This window comes from Cryptomeria japonica, chromosome 4 (genome assembly GCF_030272615.1).
Source record: "Cryptomeria japonica chromosome 4, Sugi_1.0, whole genome shotgun sequence".
Classification (NCBI taxonomy): domain Eukaryota; kingdom Viridiplantae; phylum Streptophyta; class Pinopsida; order Cupressales; family Cupressaceae; genus Cryptomeria; species Cryptomeria japonica.
Genome location: NC_081408.1, coordinates 27,112,226 through 27,131,747, shown reverse-complemented (window position 1 = coordinate 27,131,747; position 19,522 = coordinate 27,112,226). Strand labels below are relative to the sequence as shown.

Genomic DNA, 19,522 nt, shown 5'->3' with positions numbered 1-19,522 from the left:
TATCTGGGGTAAATAGTTCAAGAGAACAGAATGCAATATTTAATGTGAGGAAACGGTTGCAATTTTGTGGCAGTGGATCCCTTCTCAGAGGAGTGCTTTCCTTTGGATTTCAGAGGGTAAAGCAGAGAAGAGATAAAACATAATATGGAATCCCAAAAAATGGTGGGATTGACAGCTGTGATGAATCAAAAAATGAAAAAGATGCATATTTCCTCTCACAAATGACTTTGAGATCTCATGTAAAGCAAAGATAATTATTATTGCATGATGCTTGAACAGGCTTTGCGAGGATAGAGGTTTAGGATTTTAAGATGCATGCTTGTGTAGCCTTCTTCGCTGTAAAAGTTTTGTTTCTTTTCTTCAAGGGTGGTGCCCCAAAAGAGATCATGCCTATTTTATCTTGAAAAACAAGATAATGCATATTATAATATTTATGTAAGAGACATTCCACATAATCAGGATTAACAAATTGCCCAAATTGATATAGATAGTCAACAAAGTAAGTATTGCAGATTTTGTCATTGATGTCAAGGTTGATAGTCATTGTTCAGAAAAGAGGAATTGGAATGAAAGATGAATTAAGCTGCTTGAGCTACTTGCCTGTCTACTTATGCTGCCTGTTTGTCTTCTTCACTCGCCTCCTTGTCTTCTTGTTTGCCAAGTCAGATTTATTTGCCATGTCAACATTGAATATTTCAAAGAGTCGATTTCTTAGGACTTTAAATGTGGAAGCTCAGTTTGTATGTCTACATTGCATTTATCTAAAGTTTGAGACGGCTATGGAAATTTATGAGAGGCGGCTTCTTTATTTCTTGGTCAGCGATGGCTCTCTTTTATGGCTGGCAGCACTTTACTCTTGGAAATATTTTTTTCAAGATTAATTCAGGCGGTTCTTTTTGGGTCAACGGTTTATTGATTATTGCTTGGTGTTACTTTATTTCTTGAATACAGCAGCTCTATTTTGGAGATAGTTTATTTAATAAGTTTCGATGTTCTATTTCGGATGGTGATGCCATTTCAAATTTAAAAATTGGTCGACTGGATTGATATCACCAGTGCTTTAAGTATGTGATTGATTTTTCTGAAGGGTATTACATTACTATGTTATTATGGCTGATTATGAATGATTGGGAATCATTGATGTTCACCTTAAATACATTAAGGTGAAATCATCTCAAAATGAAGGGCGCATTCAAAGAAGACAGCGGATTCAGCATATTCTACTTCTCAAGAATAAATGATTTGAAGTTGAGTTAAATTAAGATTGGATGCTCTAATTTTAGTGATGATGCCGTTTCATTTTCAAGAACGGTTTTTAGTTGATATCGTGAACGCTGAAAATAATGAGATTTATGTTTTTCCTTTGGAAGGTGATAAAATGGATAGCATTCATTTTTTAGAAGCTGAAAAGAGAGGTAGATGAAGATACGGGGCAATGAGTATTATTGATCTTTTTCTGTGGAAGAATACAATGATTCAAAAAGGGACATTGTCTTGAATGTTTTTGAGTAGTGTGAGTTGAAGTTGTGAGTTTCGGGCTTTAAAATCTTCTTCAAAAGGGTTCGATAAAAATGATTTGAAAGAGGAGTGTGCATGACTGATGTATGAGGGAAAGAGCATGGCATGAGACTTCTTGTGGCTGCGTTGGGGATCTTTGACAGTGTGAAACTTTAAGATGGAGGCAAAATGAAGACTTTGTTGATCATCAAATATTTTCTTTGTTTGGCTTCTTCATTTTCATAACTTCTACTACATATTCTGCTTTCTATTTGGCACGTTGGTTCATGGAGAGGTAGGAATATCTCCAGACCTGCACTCATATTTACAAAGAACTATGTCTGCTGAAACAAGTCAGGTTTGGACTCGTGTGTGGTGGAATTTCAGTTGCTGGGCGTGGCTTAGTCTTTATGAAAATATTGTTAAAGTCTCAGCTATACTGAGTCAATAATAAACCATTCTGATGGAGTTTGGTAAAGACAAACAAGAATTGAGGGAGATATGTTTTAGTTGTTTTCCATGCATCTGAGTTGATGCTCAGTTTGAAGTTGGTGCCTTAGAGAATCGGAGTTGGTGCTTCGAGAAGAGTTGGTGCCTTAGAGAATCGGAGTTGGTGCTTCGAGAAGAGTTGGTGCTCTTTGGGAGTTGGTGCTCTCTGTGAGTTGGTGCTCTTTTGTAATCTGCGTTGGTGCCCAATTTCCAGTTAATAAAAGACTTTTGTATACCGTGGTTTTTTACTTGAAAGGGTTTTCCACAAGAAATTTGGTCTCTCTCAGTATTTCCTGTGTGCTCTTCAGCAAGTAGAGTCCATTACAGAATCAGAAGTCTCAGCTGACAGTCAAAATTTCAAAACTCAATCTGCTTAACAAGGTAATAATGGTTGTTCTATTCCAAATTACATAGATTTCATTTCTATAGAAAGTTACACAGGGAATGACCAATTTTCTATGCTTGTAGCTAATTCTTTCTTCACTTGTACCAACTTTAACACAAAATGAAATTGAATCAGTTTATACAAGGCTTTAAAATCTCTCAGAACAACTATATGCAACTTTTATAGGATCGGCCGGAATTCTCAATTCCATAATACATGCTGGGAACTTCTAGTAGCCAGAAAAGTTAGATAGTTTCTAAATTCGTAGAATTTTAAATCTTTAATTTATCATGATTTCTCCCAATAGATATTTTATCACCACGCCTCTGCTGATGAATTGACAAAAAAAATCACTAGAAATTGAATTTATCAAGTCAATACACTTCTGCCAAGTTTTTTGACTGATCTCTTGCCTGATTTACTGCCAATAAAAGATGATAAATCGTGACTTTTTAGGGTTTGTACAGTGACTTTTTCACTGTTTTTTCTAACCCTAACCCCAGCCAATATTTTCCTAGTTTTTCCCATTTCTTTCCTGATAAATTGAAGATATCTTTATCTCTTAGTTTGCCAAGAAATTCCCAAGAAAGATTACTTGCTTCTATGGTTTCAATAAGGGAAAATCACAATTTTCTCAGATGTACAGTAAACAGATAAGTATGATGGGGATAAGTGTAACTTAAAGCAGGTGAGTAGAACATTGAACAAGCATACCAACAGTCAAAAAACTGGATTATGATGCTGGCTCTGGTATCCAATATGATATATTTGTCATCTAGTTGTCTCAAAGGAAAAAATCAGAAAGAGTTGGATATGATTGAAGATTAATTGATGTTTCTGCACAATCCCCTTTCAAACATTACTCACTAGTGTTGTGACCATTTCACACATCGCCCCATTAGAATGGGGACCCCCTCTTTTTGCTTTAGGTTTTGCTTTCCTTTTGCTTGTTTTTTCTCTCTGCTTTCTAAGGTTTTTTGAGTGAGTGAGTGATTTGCCTGGGATGGCTAGATTAGGGCTAGTCTTGGAAGCTCGTTTTAGGGTTTCTTTCAAGCTGAGTCTAGCCTAATTTTGGGGAGTTGTTAGTCCTCTGCCTGGAACCTCAGGTTTGCCATAGTGAAGCATGCCTTTTAGGAGAGTCAAGTTGGTTAGATCAGGGGACAGGGTGAATGGGTCTCATGTCAGGTTAGGTCTAGTTTGAAGGTTTTCTTGTCGGAGTCATGTTTGTTTCCCGGTCTGAGTCAATTGAACAGAGTCAGTAATCAAAGGAAGGTCGAAATGGTAAGTGATAAACGAATGCATCTGATGATGACTGGAGGCGTTTTAGAAGGATATGACCAAAATTGTTGACTTTTGAGACATGATGGAGAAAGTTGTCATCTTTTGCATTAAAAGAGAGTTTTAAACTTTGATGTGATGAAAGCCAGTCAAGGACAAGATTTTCGCTCCTGACCCTTCCAAAGAGTCCAGAGCGAAATCTCTCCTTCTTGCCTTCTCTTGGCCCTGAAAACCTAGTGAAACCCTGCTTGGACCCAGTTGAGTGATAGATTTGTCCTGATTGTGAAGCAAGGGAGTTAGTTTGATCAAGTTTGATGGAAAATGAAGTGAACCAAGGTAAGATCTGGCCTAAGATGTCAATTTCGCTCTTGGCCCTCCCAAAGGGTCCAGAGCGAAATTTTGAAAAGCTCATATTTTTGCCTAGTGAAAAGCAGGATTTTGATGGGGATGCGTGAAGGAAGGTCTTTGTTTACCTCTCAAGGAGATTTGGAGTTCAAAATGTCCAGAATCAAGCCTAAAATAGGATTTTCGCTCCTGATCCTTCCAAAGGGTCCAGAGCGAATTTCATCCTAAACCTTATTTCATGCCTTGGATAGACTTACAACCTTGTTCCCAGCTTGGAAAATGATCTAACTTTGCCTTGTGAGGTGGTTTGAAACTTGAAGACTGAGCAATTTGGCTTGGAATGGAGATTTCGCTCCTAACCCTTCCAAAGGGTCCAAAGCGAAAATCTTATTAGAGCTTTTTTTTTTCTAACTTTGGCCAACTTTTGATGTGCAAGGTATCTTGGAGGAAGGATTGAACATTATTGTTACCTTTGAAGATTTGGGAGCATGAAAAAAATGAAGGACTTTGGACAAAATGGTGAATTTCGCTCCTGACCCTTCCAAAGGGTCCAGAGCAAAATTCCCAAAAGCTCTTATTGTGCAATGAACAAGGTCAAGTTTTTGGCATGAATGAAACAAGAACAATTTGCTTTTGCCTCTTGAAGAGGTTTTAACTTGAAAAAATGATGGAATAGGCCTAAAATGAGAAAATCGCTCTTGACCCTTCCAAAGGGTCTAGAGCGAAAATTTCTATAGGAGGCATTTCTTGTCTTGTTTGGTCAAATTGAGGTGTCAAAGGCATGAAAAAGGGAAGAAAGAGCATGTTGAAACCCTTAGGCATGTTTAGAAGTCATGAAAATGAAGGTTTCTGGCCAAGAAAGGCAATTTCGCTCCTGACCCTTCCAAAGTGTCCAGAGCGAAATTCCTTATAAACCTATTTTTTAGCCTTTCTTGGATATGAAACCTTAATCCTAGCATGATGAAACATGAAATCCTACTTGGCAAAGAAGTTTCAAGGTGGAAAAAAGAAGATTTTTTGTCAAGATTGTAATTTTCGCTCCTGACCCTTCCAAAGGGTCTAGAGCGAATTTTCTCAAAGTCACTTTTTGCTATCAAATTTTGCTAAGTAAAGTATGGGATAAGGTGAAACATAGAAGGAATTGCCCCTGGGAGTGACTTGAGGTTGCAAGAAATCATTAAAAAGTGAAGGAATTGAACCAAATGGTGAATTTCGCTCCTGACCCTTCCAAAGGGTCCAGAGCGAAATTCCTAAAAACACCTATTTTCTTTGCAAGGTCAAGACAACTTTTTGGTTTTTATGGCTTGAATGGGTGTGAGGAAGTGTGTTTTTGCCTTTTGAGGATGATTGAGGTTGAAAAGATGAAGGAATTGACCCTAGAACATGATTTTTGCTCTTGACCCTTCCAAAGGGTCCAGAGCGAAAATCCTCAAAAGTCATCTTTTTTTTCAAAATTTGGGCAAAGCTAAACTTAGACAAGGGTGTGAGAGGACTTTTGAAATACCTTAGAATTGAATTGGATTGCCAAGAATGCAAGTTTTGATGCCAAGCGGGAAATTCACTCCTGACCCTTCCAAAGGGTCCAGGGCGAATTTTCCAAATCCTCCTATTTTCCTTGTAGTCCAAGATAAGATTTTGGTTTTCAGGACTCAAAGAGAAGTAAGGCATGAGGTTCTATGCCTTGGAAATGATTTGAAGTTGAAAGGATGAAGGAATTGCCCTAAAACCTAAAAATCGCTCCTGACCCTTCCAAAGGGTCCAGAGCGAAAATTCTAAAACAATGAGTTCCTTTCAAGTTTGTGCTAAGACAAGACTAGACCAAGCTGGAAATTGCCCTTGAGACCACCTTTGAGTGGATGTTTGTTTCAAAAAATGATGATTCTAGGTCAGAGGATGATTTTCGCTCCTGACCCTTCCAAAGGGTCCAAGGCGAAAATCTCAAAATCCCCTATTTTGCCTTGCAAGAACAAACCAAGCTTGGGTAGAGTGAATGAAGAAGACCATTGCCTAGCCTTGAAGGGTGGATTGAAGACAAGATGATGGAGGAGTAAGCCCAAGCAAGAAAAATCGCTCCTGACCCTTCCAAAGGGTCTAGGGCGAAAAACCCTAAAGTCGCCTTTTTCTTCCAGATTTGAGTGAGACTAGGCATGGACTACAATGAAAGAACCTATTTGGAATGCCTTGAAGAAATTTAGACCTTCAAAAAATGGGAATTTTGAGCTCAGGAGAGAAGTTCGCTCCTGACCCTTCCAAAGGGTCCAGAGCGAAATTCCCAAAAATGCAGTATTTCCTTCAAAAATTGATAAGCCAACTTAGTGATTGAGATAAATAGACCCTGGAGATTGCCTTGAAGGAGGTTAATGATCAAACTAAGGTGAGTTTTGACCTAAAAGGTAAAAATCGCTCCTGACCCTTCCAGAGGGTCCAGGGCGAAATTCACATTTTCACCTAATTTCCTCATGTGAAAGACTAAAAATTGAAATGCAAGACTTTGATTAGGTCAAAACAAACATGAACTCGCCTTCCGGGAGATTTTGGAGTGAAGGGAATGAGGTATTCAAGACCTAATTGGAAAAATCGCTCCTGACCCTTTCAAAGGGTCCAGGGCGAAATCATCAAAAAACCTATCATTCAACCTCGTTTGATTACGTCTAAGGCAAATTGCAAGATTGTGAAGACAAAGTCATGGAAATTTGCAAAAATAAGTTGTGAAGTTTTTAACTCATGAAGTGAGTAAGTCTAGATGAGAGGTTCAAACAAGTCTTGAAATAATCTAGACATCCATCACTTTGGACATTTCAATGCCTAAGGGAGAAAGGAAACTTCATTAAGCCTCAATCAAAACTTAATATTCCCAAATTTTCTCTAAATTTGCCAAATTCAAGAAGTTAAATGAAATTCGCATGAATTAAGGCATTTGCAATTGAATTAATTAGTTTTAAGCCTTAAAACAAATGAGAAAGAACACCTTTCAAGCCTTAAAATTAATTTTAAAAATAAAGGTGAGCACTCAAATTCATTTATTTACTTTTACAAGCAAGTCGGCCCTCTTTTAAAGGGGATTTTATTTGTTTTATTGCTAAAAACCTAGGTCGGCCTCATGGTTAACTAGGGTGAGCGCCCTATATAAGAGAGGAGTGTTGTAGCATTTTCAAATCATTCATTCATTATTCTTCTCATGCGAATTTCAAGAGCAGATTGGAGGAGCGAATTATGCCAGATTGGAGGTGAATTTCTTGCTAATTTGGAGGCTAATTTCCAGAATTTACTAAGAGGTTGGAGGCTAGTGGAAGGTGAAGTTCTTTTGAAGGTTAGTTGAGGTGTAATCCATCCAAAGGGAGACCAAAATTCAATCCTTATCCAGCAAAATCTGATCTTCTTTCTTCCATTTTCCAAGATTCATAGTTAAGCTTTCAAAGAAGGAGGTATGAAGAATCGTTTTTTTGAAGTTCTTATTCAAGACTTATTTTGATTTCATAGCAATCTTTTTAAATTTAAGTCTTGTAAAATCTGATTTCATTCATAATTAATTTGAAAGTTTATAATTCTTGGATTTGTCATTTTCAAATTAATGTCCAAAATTATCCCCTTGAAAGGTCTTAAATTCTATGCTTTAAGGTATGATGCTTAGAGACTAATTTTAAATTTTTGTGTAGGCATCAAATGACGACCCCCAAAGCCGGAGGATCAATTACTTGGCAGACTCTCATCAAAGAAGATCAAGCCAGATCAAGGACGATCTCCTCCAGCCCAGTATCATCAAGGAAGGTCTCCTCCAGTCCAGCATCATTAAGGACGACCTTCTCCATCTATCTTCTAGTCCAGCATTTGAAGGAAGGCATCACCAAATTGAGCATCAACCAAGTGTTAGACAAGGTGGCATCCTAGTCATCACTCCTCCAGTCGGGTTGGTCCACCTCAGCATGTCCAGATTCAATGTACCTGGCTCATTAAAGATGGCACAAACTTTGATGTACCTACCCTGGCTATCCATTGGTCGAATATTCCAGAGAAGACATGTGTCCAAATGATGCATTTATCTCATTGGTCAGAATTAAGTTTGTTATAACAAACCCTAATTAGGGTTTCATTGTAAAATCTTGGCCATTGATCTCGAATTGATCCAAGCCGTTCATTGTATTTGAGGATGATATATATGCCCTCACTCATTTCATTTTTAAAGAGTTAGAAAAGTTAGAGAAATGAGAGAGAGTTTAGAGAGAAGAAAGTTAGAAAGTTATTGTTGTAGCAAGATTGAGTAGTGAAGAAAGAATTTTGAACAATTGTTGTCCATTTGGCTATGAGATCAATAAAATATTGAAGTTATGGTGTTTTATTGCAATACTTGTGGCTACCTTCATGATTGTTTATCTTCTTGAATCACTCTCAGTTGAAATAGCATTTAAGTTCTAAGTTTGAAGGACGAAGTGTTGTGCTTGATCTTTGATAAGATTCACATTCCAAACCACTAACTTCTTATTGATTGTGAGGATGCCTTGTGTGGTCAACTGGAAACATTGAGATTGATTAAGAGTTCAATCATTCTTGGAAGTGTTGATATGTATCTCTATGATAGTATCTATATCCTTGATGATTTGAAAGTTATTGAATCCCCTTAGAAGATCGCATCAATTCCAGTAGAGTTGTAATTTCTTGGCGATACTGAAATTGGTAGAATCTTATCAAGTCTAGTCTTCATTGAGTCATTCTTAGGATTAGTTCAAGTATTCCTTCCTTGAAACCCTTATCTTTTGACATTTTTTGAAATCTGTTAGTGTTAGGAAAATCCTGTTCCTGCATTTGGAAAGAAAGTAACACGGACAAGCTTTCTCTGAAAGTACGTAAGGCCCCTTGAAGAAACAGCATACACAACGACCACTAGTGCTTATCCACAAGTAGAGATCCTACAAAAAGAACCTTGAAGTCGTCCCGATTGATCCTTTTCGCGACATCTTCAGCATTCGGAGACTTTAATCAAGAGAGGATAAGGTACCTTTAGGTATTTTATTCTGTGTTTGATCGTGTACAAAATACACATCAACAACTAGAAAAATATATAGTTACCGGGATCCCTTCCCTGTACTCAAATTTCATCAAATTGCAACATTTTATCTAAAATTGATTAAAGGTATAGACTCCACACAAAATGCTTCTACTTCTAACAAAATGAATGTGCAAAGAAATCAATTGGTACAACATTAGAAGCATGATATAATCCTCTATACATTAACAAACGGCAAAGCCTCAATCTATAATCTCAAAGAATCATTTAGTTGTGTTTGTTACCTCCAACAGTAGCTCCTATCAGGGCTATACCAAAAAGTAGTGGCATATTGAATATCTGCCCTGTATTATCTGTGCATGTTTCTGCCAATGCATCACAAGGGGACAACAAACCTAAGGCAAGTGCAGCTAATGCACTAGATCTTTCTTTGGCAAATACCTGGGCCATCATATTCTGCATCACCAAACAAGTGAATTAGCACTTCTGAGAGAAAATTAGAGGCCACTTTCATCTGGGACTGAAATTTAAGATTAGTTTTAAAATTGCAAGAAAACATGTTACAACTGTATTTCAAAATCAAAGTTACGTCAAAATTATTTTCAGAATGAGTGAGGATTTGTAGACACATAAATACCTTAGAATAAGTTGTTCATAATCTCCAATTCATTCACATTGCATTGTATCTATTCTTGCTTTTCGAAGGTATATGGACGTTTGCACATGATTATTTCATTCACCGTAGCAGTGATGACTGGCTTCTTCAAACTTTGAAGATAATGTATTGCTGTCATTAAACACTGTGTAAAAGACTTTCATCTCAGAGAGATTGCGTGGCTTGACAAAGTAGACTTTCATCTCAGAGAGATTGTGTGGCTTGACAAAGTAGACTTTCATCTCCGAAGAATACGTGGCTGGACAAAATGTTTAGTTTTCTGAAAGAGACATCCGATATATATAAAGTGCAGAAGTTTGGTTTGAGTCGGTTATAGATTGCATCGATTGTATTTGTTTATAGTTTGTTTGTAGTTAGTTGACAAATCGGTTGTTGGTTTCAAACCGACATGGCAGTTGTAACTTCTTAACCGATATAGTTGAAAGCCTTTCATCGATAGCAAATATTATATAACACATTTCTGTTTGTCTTTGGTAAGGTATAGACGACGTATATCAGAATGGTTGAAGAAGATAATACATTGTGTGAAGAAAGTGTTCTGTCTCTTAAAAAGAGTTCTCTGAGTTTTCAATAGAGTCTCTGTCTATATACAGTGATGCTGGTGTACAGAAGTTCAATTAAAAAGAAAGTTTTTTTTTACAAATACCAACAAACAGAAGTATGGATTGATCTCAGATAGCGGCATTAGAAGTTTGGTCTGATCTCAGATAGCAGCATTAGAAGTTTGATCTAATCTCAGATGACAGCATTAAGAAAACAGGGTAACATTGTTGTGCTTTCAAGTTAATTTGTGCAATCATTCAAAGGAATCGTATGGAACTCTTTGTATGTTTCTGAACTATTCTTGGTTGCAGATACAAGCTGATAAGTATTCACAAGAGCTGTGTTATAGGTTTTGAAATTTTGAATCCTATGCTGATTGTAACAGGAGTTTAAAAAGCTACAGATTGAAAACATCTTATGGTGTTGTTTGCTGGTACTCCAAGGGGGACTTGCGAATTTCATTCACAAAGAAAACTTTCAGCTATAAAAACTCTTTATTTTCAGAATTTTCTTGATTTTGAATTTCAAAAAGGGTAAAAAGGAAAAGGGTTCAGGAACTCTATGATATTCCTAGGAATTTAAGAGACAGTAGTGATTGGTTGAAACTAAACCACGCTTTGGTTTGCCAACTCAAACAGCTAAACAAAGTGGATGCAATCTTCACGGGTTGTGCTTAAAATTTTCATACCATGAATAGTACTATCAGAACGAACAATACTTATCTGAAGATAGAAGCTAAACATCCACAAAATACGCTCATGCTAACTTTGCACAATGAACAAAAATCATCTGTTCATCAAAAGTATGAGCAACAATTTCACCAATCAATACTATCAAATCTTACATTTATAAAGCAAATTCTATTCTATGCTGAAGAAAATATGAAACCATGCAACTATGAGATAACATAGAGATTCAAAGCAATGCAAATGAACTTTATTATCTTAATAGTCTTAAGCAACAATTTCACCAATCTCTCCCATACAAAGGAGAGAAGAGAGGTTTATATAGAGTCTTAAAATGAGTGAAAGGCCCAAATCAAACAGAGATCAATGGTTGATATCAAAACACAGATACCCTAATTAGGGTTTACAATAGTTATCCAACAAGAGCAAATAAAAGAAAGACACGTGCCACATGGAGCTTCCTTCTAGAAGAATGCGTCCCTTATCCCCTTTCTATAGCAGCATATTCGATGAACCTGGACACAAGAGGATTAACCTCTTCCATTGTGACATGTGGCAGCATGTTTATCTTGAATTCAATCACGTCCAAGTCATCAACATAGGTGGCAAAAGCATTCTCCCAATCTAATTCCTCTTTCTGAAAGGCATCCTTGATGGAAAAGAAGGTGGATACCTTAGTCAAATTTTGCTTAAGGATTGGTCCTATGAAAGTGAATAAATTCTCTTGAGCTTTGACCTTCAAATTTTCCATGTCCATTTCATTTTCTTGAATTGCTTCCTTTCCAAGCACATCAACGGCCACAAGGAAAATCTTATTTTGAATTCTTTAATCAGCTCTTCAATTTTGACACCATCAACCTTTACCTTCTCCGAAATTTCATTTCTTGCTATCAATGCCCAATTCCATGTGTCGAAGTCATAGATTTGTCCAACTGCAATTACTTGTCCATCTATTAATTCCTGCTTGGGAATTCCTTTCAACATCTTCAAGCATAGGATTACTTTATCTTGAATATTTTGAAGATCTTCCCACATTTTTGTCATGTCTTGAATTCTAGATGGTAATGAAGAAGCTTGCCCATATGCTAATATCAATTCTTCCATGAACATGACAACTTCATTATTGATCTCTGCCATCCATTCCTTAGTTTATCTAGTTGTCACCTTCATCTCTTCAAATTTTTCAACTGTTTCCTATGGAAGAGCCAAAGGCGGAGGGACTGCTACATCTCCTTGAGCAATAGGATTGAACAAGTGCTGGAGATAATTTCTCAGCTGCTCATTCTCTATCTTTAATTCCTCTTTCTTTTCTACTTCTTTCTTCAATCTTTCCTTGATTGTCTTGATTGAATCATCTAGTTCCTGAACTTCTTGCTCTTTAGTGTTTGGGCCTAAGTTGATAGTCGATATTTCATACTCTTCGGGAGTAATTTCTTCTTTTGCCTTATCAACTCTTGGCACAGCCACTTGAACTGAACAAAATCCTGCATCGTCGTTTTGGATCAAGGAACACTTCTTGGCTGTTTTCTTTATTGTAACCTTTTCTAATCTAGCCAAGAATTCTACTAAATCATCTTCTTGTTGAATTTCTATAGGTGCTTTCACTTTCATCCTTTCCTTTAGCCAGTCGGGGATTGTGGGCTGCTCAATATCTCAATCCTCTTGATTGTTTTCATTATCTGGATTATCCTCAACTCCTCAAAGAACGGAAATAATTCCCTCCTACAATACTCCATCTACAATATCCATCTCATCATTTTCTAATTCTATTATTTCCATGTTCGAAGCAAATGGTTGCTCCTAAACTTCCTGTTGAATAGGTTCCACATTTCTTTCTTCACTGATTGGGGAAGGATTTCCATTTCTCCCAGTGGTTCATCTTCAGGAATTGATATATTGTTTAAATTTATGGATGAGGCATTGATAGAGGAATGACCTTGACCTTGACTTTTGCTTCTTTCCAACAGCTCCTTCATTTGCAATTTTCTTCCTTTTGCCTTTGCAGAACCTTCAGCTATCTCCTTACTCTTCCTTGAACTTATACTTTCTGGTGGCTTGGCAATTTGAGTTGTGTCATCATTATTAGAAAAATAGGATTCCATAATGCCCATCAAATTGTAAGTAAAAGGTATATTTCTTTCTTTCAGCCCTTTGATTTGTTGATCAACCCACCACTCTGTATATTTAACAAACGGCCTCATCGAGATGGCCAAATCTACAAGTCCGAGATCAAACCATATCATTGCAGAAAGAGGTTTGTCTTCATCATATAGTGGTTGTGTGTATTCTCCATCATCTTCTAATTGGTCATGCACATAGAAAAGTTCAATTGTCCTAATCAAATTCACAGGTAATCTTGACCACATTATTTTCCTAATATCATATTCATCGGCTGCATTAGCCCAAAAGTTTTCAAGATCAATCATGTGTTTGTACTTTTCTCCATTTACCAATCCAATATGATTATGAGGATCGAATTTGGCTCTGGATCAATAGAAGATAAATGGATACCATTGCATCTATATCATTGCATTTTCAGCTGCTTTTGTTGTTGAACAAGATTCTAGCTTTTTTCCAATAAAAAATGGAAAAGAAATTCCAGCCTTGTGTTTTCCTCTCTGGAAGCTTTCATATGTCTCTAGTTGTCTCAAGACTTCAAGCAATATCATTCTATTGGTGGGATAAATTGGAAGTCTGTAAGGACATCCAATAAATCCCTGAACTCTCAAGTATGTGAACCTTGGATATTGAATAAACCAAGATCCAAACCTGCTTATCAAGTCCTTAGCTTCTTGTGTTAGTCTTTGATGAGTTCCTCCTTGTAATATTCTGGTGATGTACATCAGAAATGCATCATTCACTCGCTTGAAATGAGATTTCTCCTGAAACTGCAATTGTGGGTAACAATCATGTGCATTGATTTCATTTTCACCATTAACCATTGTCCCTCTACAAATCAATCCTCTATACCTATAACTTCTGGCAAGTAGGTAAATAACATAAGAACTCATATAGAAAGATTTTGTTCTTTCCCAAGTTTCTTAGTTGTTCATCTATAGTATCACTGATTATTCTCGCCCAATTGATCATCTTGACACCGATAGTGATTTCATCAACGAAATAATGCATCCAGGTTTCAAATGGTGCACCTTGAGGGCTGCCCATGACTCTATTGTGTAGCAAGATGATATCTCCATAGTCCTCTTTAAAATCTGTACAAAGAAATTTCTTTGGCATCTTGGTGTGGTGAGGCCTTGGTTTCTCCAACCATAGCTTGTTGATATTTGTTGCACAAGGTTCAAGTTGTGCTTGGTAAAGCCTTGTAGTTTCTTCTTTGGTTTTGAACATGGTCGCATGGTAGTTAGGAATCCCGAATGCTTCTTTGATAGCAACTTCTCCGAGGTAGGCCAGTGTTCTTCCATCAAATGCCACAATTTGTCTTTCCTGGGCATTGTAGTGTCTGACACATTCTACAATTAATTCATTACACAGAACTGCTGGTAGAAATCCAGCTGCTTGAACAATACCGTTTCTCATCATCCTCCGAGCGATTATTGTAGGTACGCACCAATCTTGTTCGTACATTCTTTTCTTGACATCCTTGAAGTCAACATGATCAAGGTTGGTGTCTCCAACCTTCTTCCACTTCAAAGTGATTTTAGATTCTAGCTATGCTCCCTTGCTGGCAAACTTAATTTCAACTTTCCTTGAAAGTCCTCCTTGAGTGGTCATCTATTGCCTGAAAACAACAAACAAATTAAATTAACATTTCTTTCATCATGTGAATTCTATGTCTGATGAGATTTGTTATTCCTGGTTTCAAACTTCGTTGTCTCTACTTTTCACCTTCAACTCGTCATAAATTTGAAATTCTATGAAGAAATCAGACTATGAATGAAAAGAATCTGCTCAAGACTTGCTGAAATTTGTGAAAATCAGCCTTGGAAACAGAAAATTGATGAAAATAAATCAGTCCACAACTCGAATTTTGGACTGAGAATTATACTTTAAACTTTGAAAATCGATGGAAAATCTGCCTTTACTTCTGAAAGAAGATGAAATCCTTCATGAAGTCGATCCAATTCCTTCACAAAATCAAGGAATTCTCTTATTGTTTCTCTTCAAATGCCTTCTTTCTTCTTGAAATTAGAGAGAAAACTATTCAATTTCGAACTTAGAAGAGGTGTAAGTGAAATGATATGCCAAGTTGAATTAATATAAGGCTTAGGAGTTCAAATTTCTTTAGCATCCTTTCGTTTTTTTGTAGATTCAATGAACTTAGTCCCTCTTCTTCCTCGTTTTTCTCTCCTAAAGATGGCAACTTTATCCTTCTAGAACATTCCAAAGAATATTCTCTTCTTCCTTAGCACGACTTCATACTTAGCCAGTTTTCTTCTTATCTTGTCCATGTAGGTTGGTGTGTTGGCAAGGAATCTTCCCTACATTCTCTCTTCTTGGGCGGACTTGGACATGTTTCAAGGAATTCCCATGTGCATGAGGGCAGACTTCACACATGTTTAGGAAATTTTTTTCAAGCCAAAGCACTTGTAAATGTTTTTTCTTTCTTTCCTTGGGTGGACTTGGGGTCTTGCCAAGGAAGCTTATGCTTGAGGCAAGGCGAACTTCATGCTTTCCTAAGGAAAATCCTTAAGTATTGATCGGACTTGGTTGGCAACCAAAGAATTTCTTCCTTGGGCATTGGATACTCTTCACATTTGAACAAGGATTTCTTCACCTTTCCTAGACGGACTTGCATGTTGATCAAGTAACTTTTTCATGTGCCAAGGTGGACTTGGGCTTTGATCAAGGTATTTCCTTGATTCCTAGGTAGGACTTCATGTCTTTCTAAGGATGATCTCTTCTTGATAGGGCAGACATCACCATTGAAAAAGGATATTCCCACATTCTTGCTTAAACACTCTGTAAATTTTCTTGCTCATCACCATGGATTTCTAGCATGTTCATTCTCGAACTTTTGGAACTTCTAGATCAATGCCTTTCTTCAGATGAACTTCTTGTCTAGAGAATTTTCTTGCTTTTTGATCTTGGATATACAAACTTTTCATTTCGAAAACAAGAACCTCGTGTCATGACCTGAGTGACCTAATCCTAGGTCAACTTTCCAAAAAATCCTAAAAAAGCAAAAAGCAAAAAAACAGGCGAAAAAGATGCTTCCCTGATTGGTCCCAAAGTGCCAAAAACGAAAAAAGCAAAAAACAGATTTCCACAAAAATGGAAAGTTGTCAAAATTGACCTCAAGCAATTGTGTTTTTCGTCCTTTGGCTTTGCCTTAGCACTTTTGTGATGTCAAAAATGCCCATTTGATCATGATTGGTCCAATTGACTTGAGGACTCGGAAAAAAACTCTTGAAAACCCCTAACTCTAGACTTGCAAAGATTGGTGACTCAAAAACCCTACAAAGCGAAAAAACAACTGGGGATCCCCATTTGCAATGGGGCGATGTGTGAAAACAAGATCAGAACAAATCAAATAAGGAGTAGTGCGTGTATGCGCTATTCAAAGGTGGGTCAAACTGTATCTAGTTTATGTATTCTTCTTAAATGGCACCCAATCTATTGCAGAAATAAAGGTATGAAGCAGAGAATCTCTTGTATTTACGGGTGTACATTATGGGCACTATTTTAAGCATTTCTATTTCTGAATGTTGGGTATCATATCGTGTATATTTTACTTTCTTCATTCTATGAAGGTGGGAATATTTTTCAGTTCCGTATGTGAAGACATCAAATTTGCAAGGCATCGTAACCTATAAAAAAATGGATGTCAACATTGGTCTAAGTGGGATGCGTGGCATTCAAAATTATGCATAGCTTGCATCATTCAAAAAGTTTTACATCATGGTGGGATGCTACAGGCCTAAATGGTAGTTGTCCTGTTTTTTAAAAAGGTTATTGCATTTTTTTACAATAAGACAAACCTTTTAAAAAGGGTTATGGAGTTGTTATGCATGGGGATGTTGTTTTTTGTGGGTGCGTGAATGATGCATGGAATATCATTTTAAGGATGAGATCGAGCCCTTTGATGGAATTATTTTTAAAAAGGGGGATGAGTTCATAGTGTGTTTTGTATAGTAGATATTCTGATATAAGAAAATTATTGCAGACATGGGATAAGATATGCTTTTTATAGAGATTTATAGTGACTTCGTAGCATAACTGAAGAAGAATTTGTTGCAGATTCGTAGAAGATTATGGAGCCGAACATATGTGAGATAGAGTCAAGTATATATGTTATGAAGTTCAGCTTATCAAGAATCAAGAGTTGCTTTTAGAGGGATGTTTGTAATTTTGTAAGGTCTTAGTATGTTTCCAAGAAATTTCCCAAAGCTGGTCTATCACGAGCAAGGGAAATGTCACATTCGAGGGATTTCGTCCCCAAGTGCTAAGAAAATTTCCAAATTTCTCCAGAAACTCAGTTTCAAAATTTCCAAGATATCCCAAATCTTCATTAAAGGCCCTATTTATTACTTCAGCTGGGCACATTTCTCGAGGCACCACAAATGTGGGATAAATGTAAGATAGAATAAAATATTATTATCCCCTTATGTCTCCACAAAGAAGGAGTACTTTTAATATTCTCCTTTTTAACATTAGCTTCAACATTAAATAACCCCAGTTAAATAATTAAATTTAACTTTAGAAACCTTTGATTTTTGCCTAAATAATTAGTTCCCCCATTTAAAATGCAATCCAGGCGAATAATTAAATGAACCACAATAAAGTCAACCAAAATCGCTCCAAAATTTACCCGACACTGAGCCCAAACTAACTTACTATAAATAGTAAGTTCCTAGAAAACCTATATCAAATCACCTCTGATTGGCCTGCATCTGAAATTGCCTAGGCCAAATCCAACAATGATCACTGAAAAGTCTTGATTAGCCCCAAGGACCAAGGCAAAAAGGGCTAACAACAAATCACTAGATAACTCCTAAAAAGGGGACATTACAGTCCGCCCCCTTGAAATTGCTTGTCCTCAAGCAATCTCAACTCTAGATGCTATAAGATATGCTCACCCTCCGGAGTAGAATCCTCTACCGGCAAGTTTTTCCACTTCACCAGATATTCCCTAATGACCCATCTTAGTAAAGTACACTCCCTAGTCTCAAGAATAGCCTCAGGAACCAAAATAAGCTTCCCCTCATCATCAAGAGGAGGTAACTCTGTTGAAGGTATCACATTATGACCCAACGCCTTTTTGAGGCGTGACACATGAAAAACATTATGTACCTTATTGTCTGTCGGCAACTCAAGCTCATAAGCCACTTCACCAACCCTCCTGATAACTCTAAATGGGCCTAATAGCGTGGCTTCAACTTCTCCACACCACTCCTTTTGAGAGTGGATTGTCGGTAAGGCTACAGCATGAAATAAACCATGTCACCAACCTCAAAAGATCTCTCCACTCTATGCTGATCTGCATATTGTTTCTGCTGATTCTGAGCCTTTTGCATGTTTTCTTTCAGCGACTTCATGATATCCCGACTCTCCTGTAAGAGATCCTTAGCCTTAGGTACTCGGCTATCACCAAACAACAAATCTAAAAAACTCAAAGCCTCGTAACCGTAAAGAGCCATAAAAGGTGACATCTGAATAGACATATGATAAGTGGTGTTATAGCAATATTCCCCTAAATGTAACCACTTCACCCATGCCTTTTGCTGCCCTGCAATGTAATTACGGAGGTATCCTTCCACCCACTTATTCACAATCTCGGACTACCCATCTGTCTACGGGTGATAGCTAGTGCTTGGTGTAAGCTCTATCCCACACAACTTGAAGAGCTCCTACCAGAAATTACTCATGAACCAGCTGTCCCTATCGCTGACAATGTTTCGCAGCAAACCGTGCAAACTGAATACCTCTTTGAAGAGCAACTCTATTGTCTTAGTTGTTGTATAGGTGGATGAAAAAGAAAAGAAATGAGAAAACTTCGTCAACCAATCCACCATGACATATATGCAATCCCTGCCTTGGACCTTAGGTAGGCCCATAATAAAATCCATCGGCACACTGTCCCACTTCCTCTTGGGAATGGGTAGGGGCTGCAATAAACCACCTGGGAAAGAGTGCTCATGCTTATTTTGCTAACACACTGGGCACTCCCTCACCAACTGTAATACTTCTGACTAGAGCCCTTTCCAAGTAAAGCGCTCTCTCACCTGCCTATAGGTTTTGAAATACCCTAGATGATCTGCTAACGGTGAGTCATGGAAAGCTCTCAAAATCTTATGATTCATAGCAAATCCTAGCACTAATAAAATCCTATCCTAAATGATCAAGTCATTTACCATTATGTCCCTTTCATCCTAGATAATGCCATCAATAATACCAGTAGCCCACTTGTCTTTCATGTACTCCGATGAAATCAATTCCCTCCAGTCTTCCAATACTCCTAAAGCACACAAGTGTGGTCTCCTAGATAAGGCATCAACAGCTATGTTTTTCTTGCCCTTGACAAAAACTATATCAAAATCATAAGCCTGCAGTTTGCTGACCCATTTCTGCTGCCTGTCTTTCATATCCTTCTACCGAAGGAAATGCCTCAAACTATTACGATTTGTCTTAACTGTAAACTTGCTGCCCACCAAATACAGTCT

General features: G+C 37.3%; 1 protein-coding gene across 1 annotated transcript in view; it reads right to left on the bottom strand.

Annotated features, from left to right (window-relative positions):
- LOC131079257 (protein FLUORESCENT IN BLUE LIGHT, chloroplastic) overlaps nt 1-19,522 on the bottom strand; it is an 84,676-nt gene that overhangs the window by 23,614 nt on the left and 41,540 nt on the right. The window contains exon 2 of the mRNA XM_058017159.2: nt 9,281-9,452. Within this exon, the coding sequence (XP_057873142.2) occupies nt 9,281-9,452 (172 nt within the window). The remainder of the gene's footprint in view (nt 1-9,280; nt 9,453-19,522) is intronic.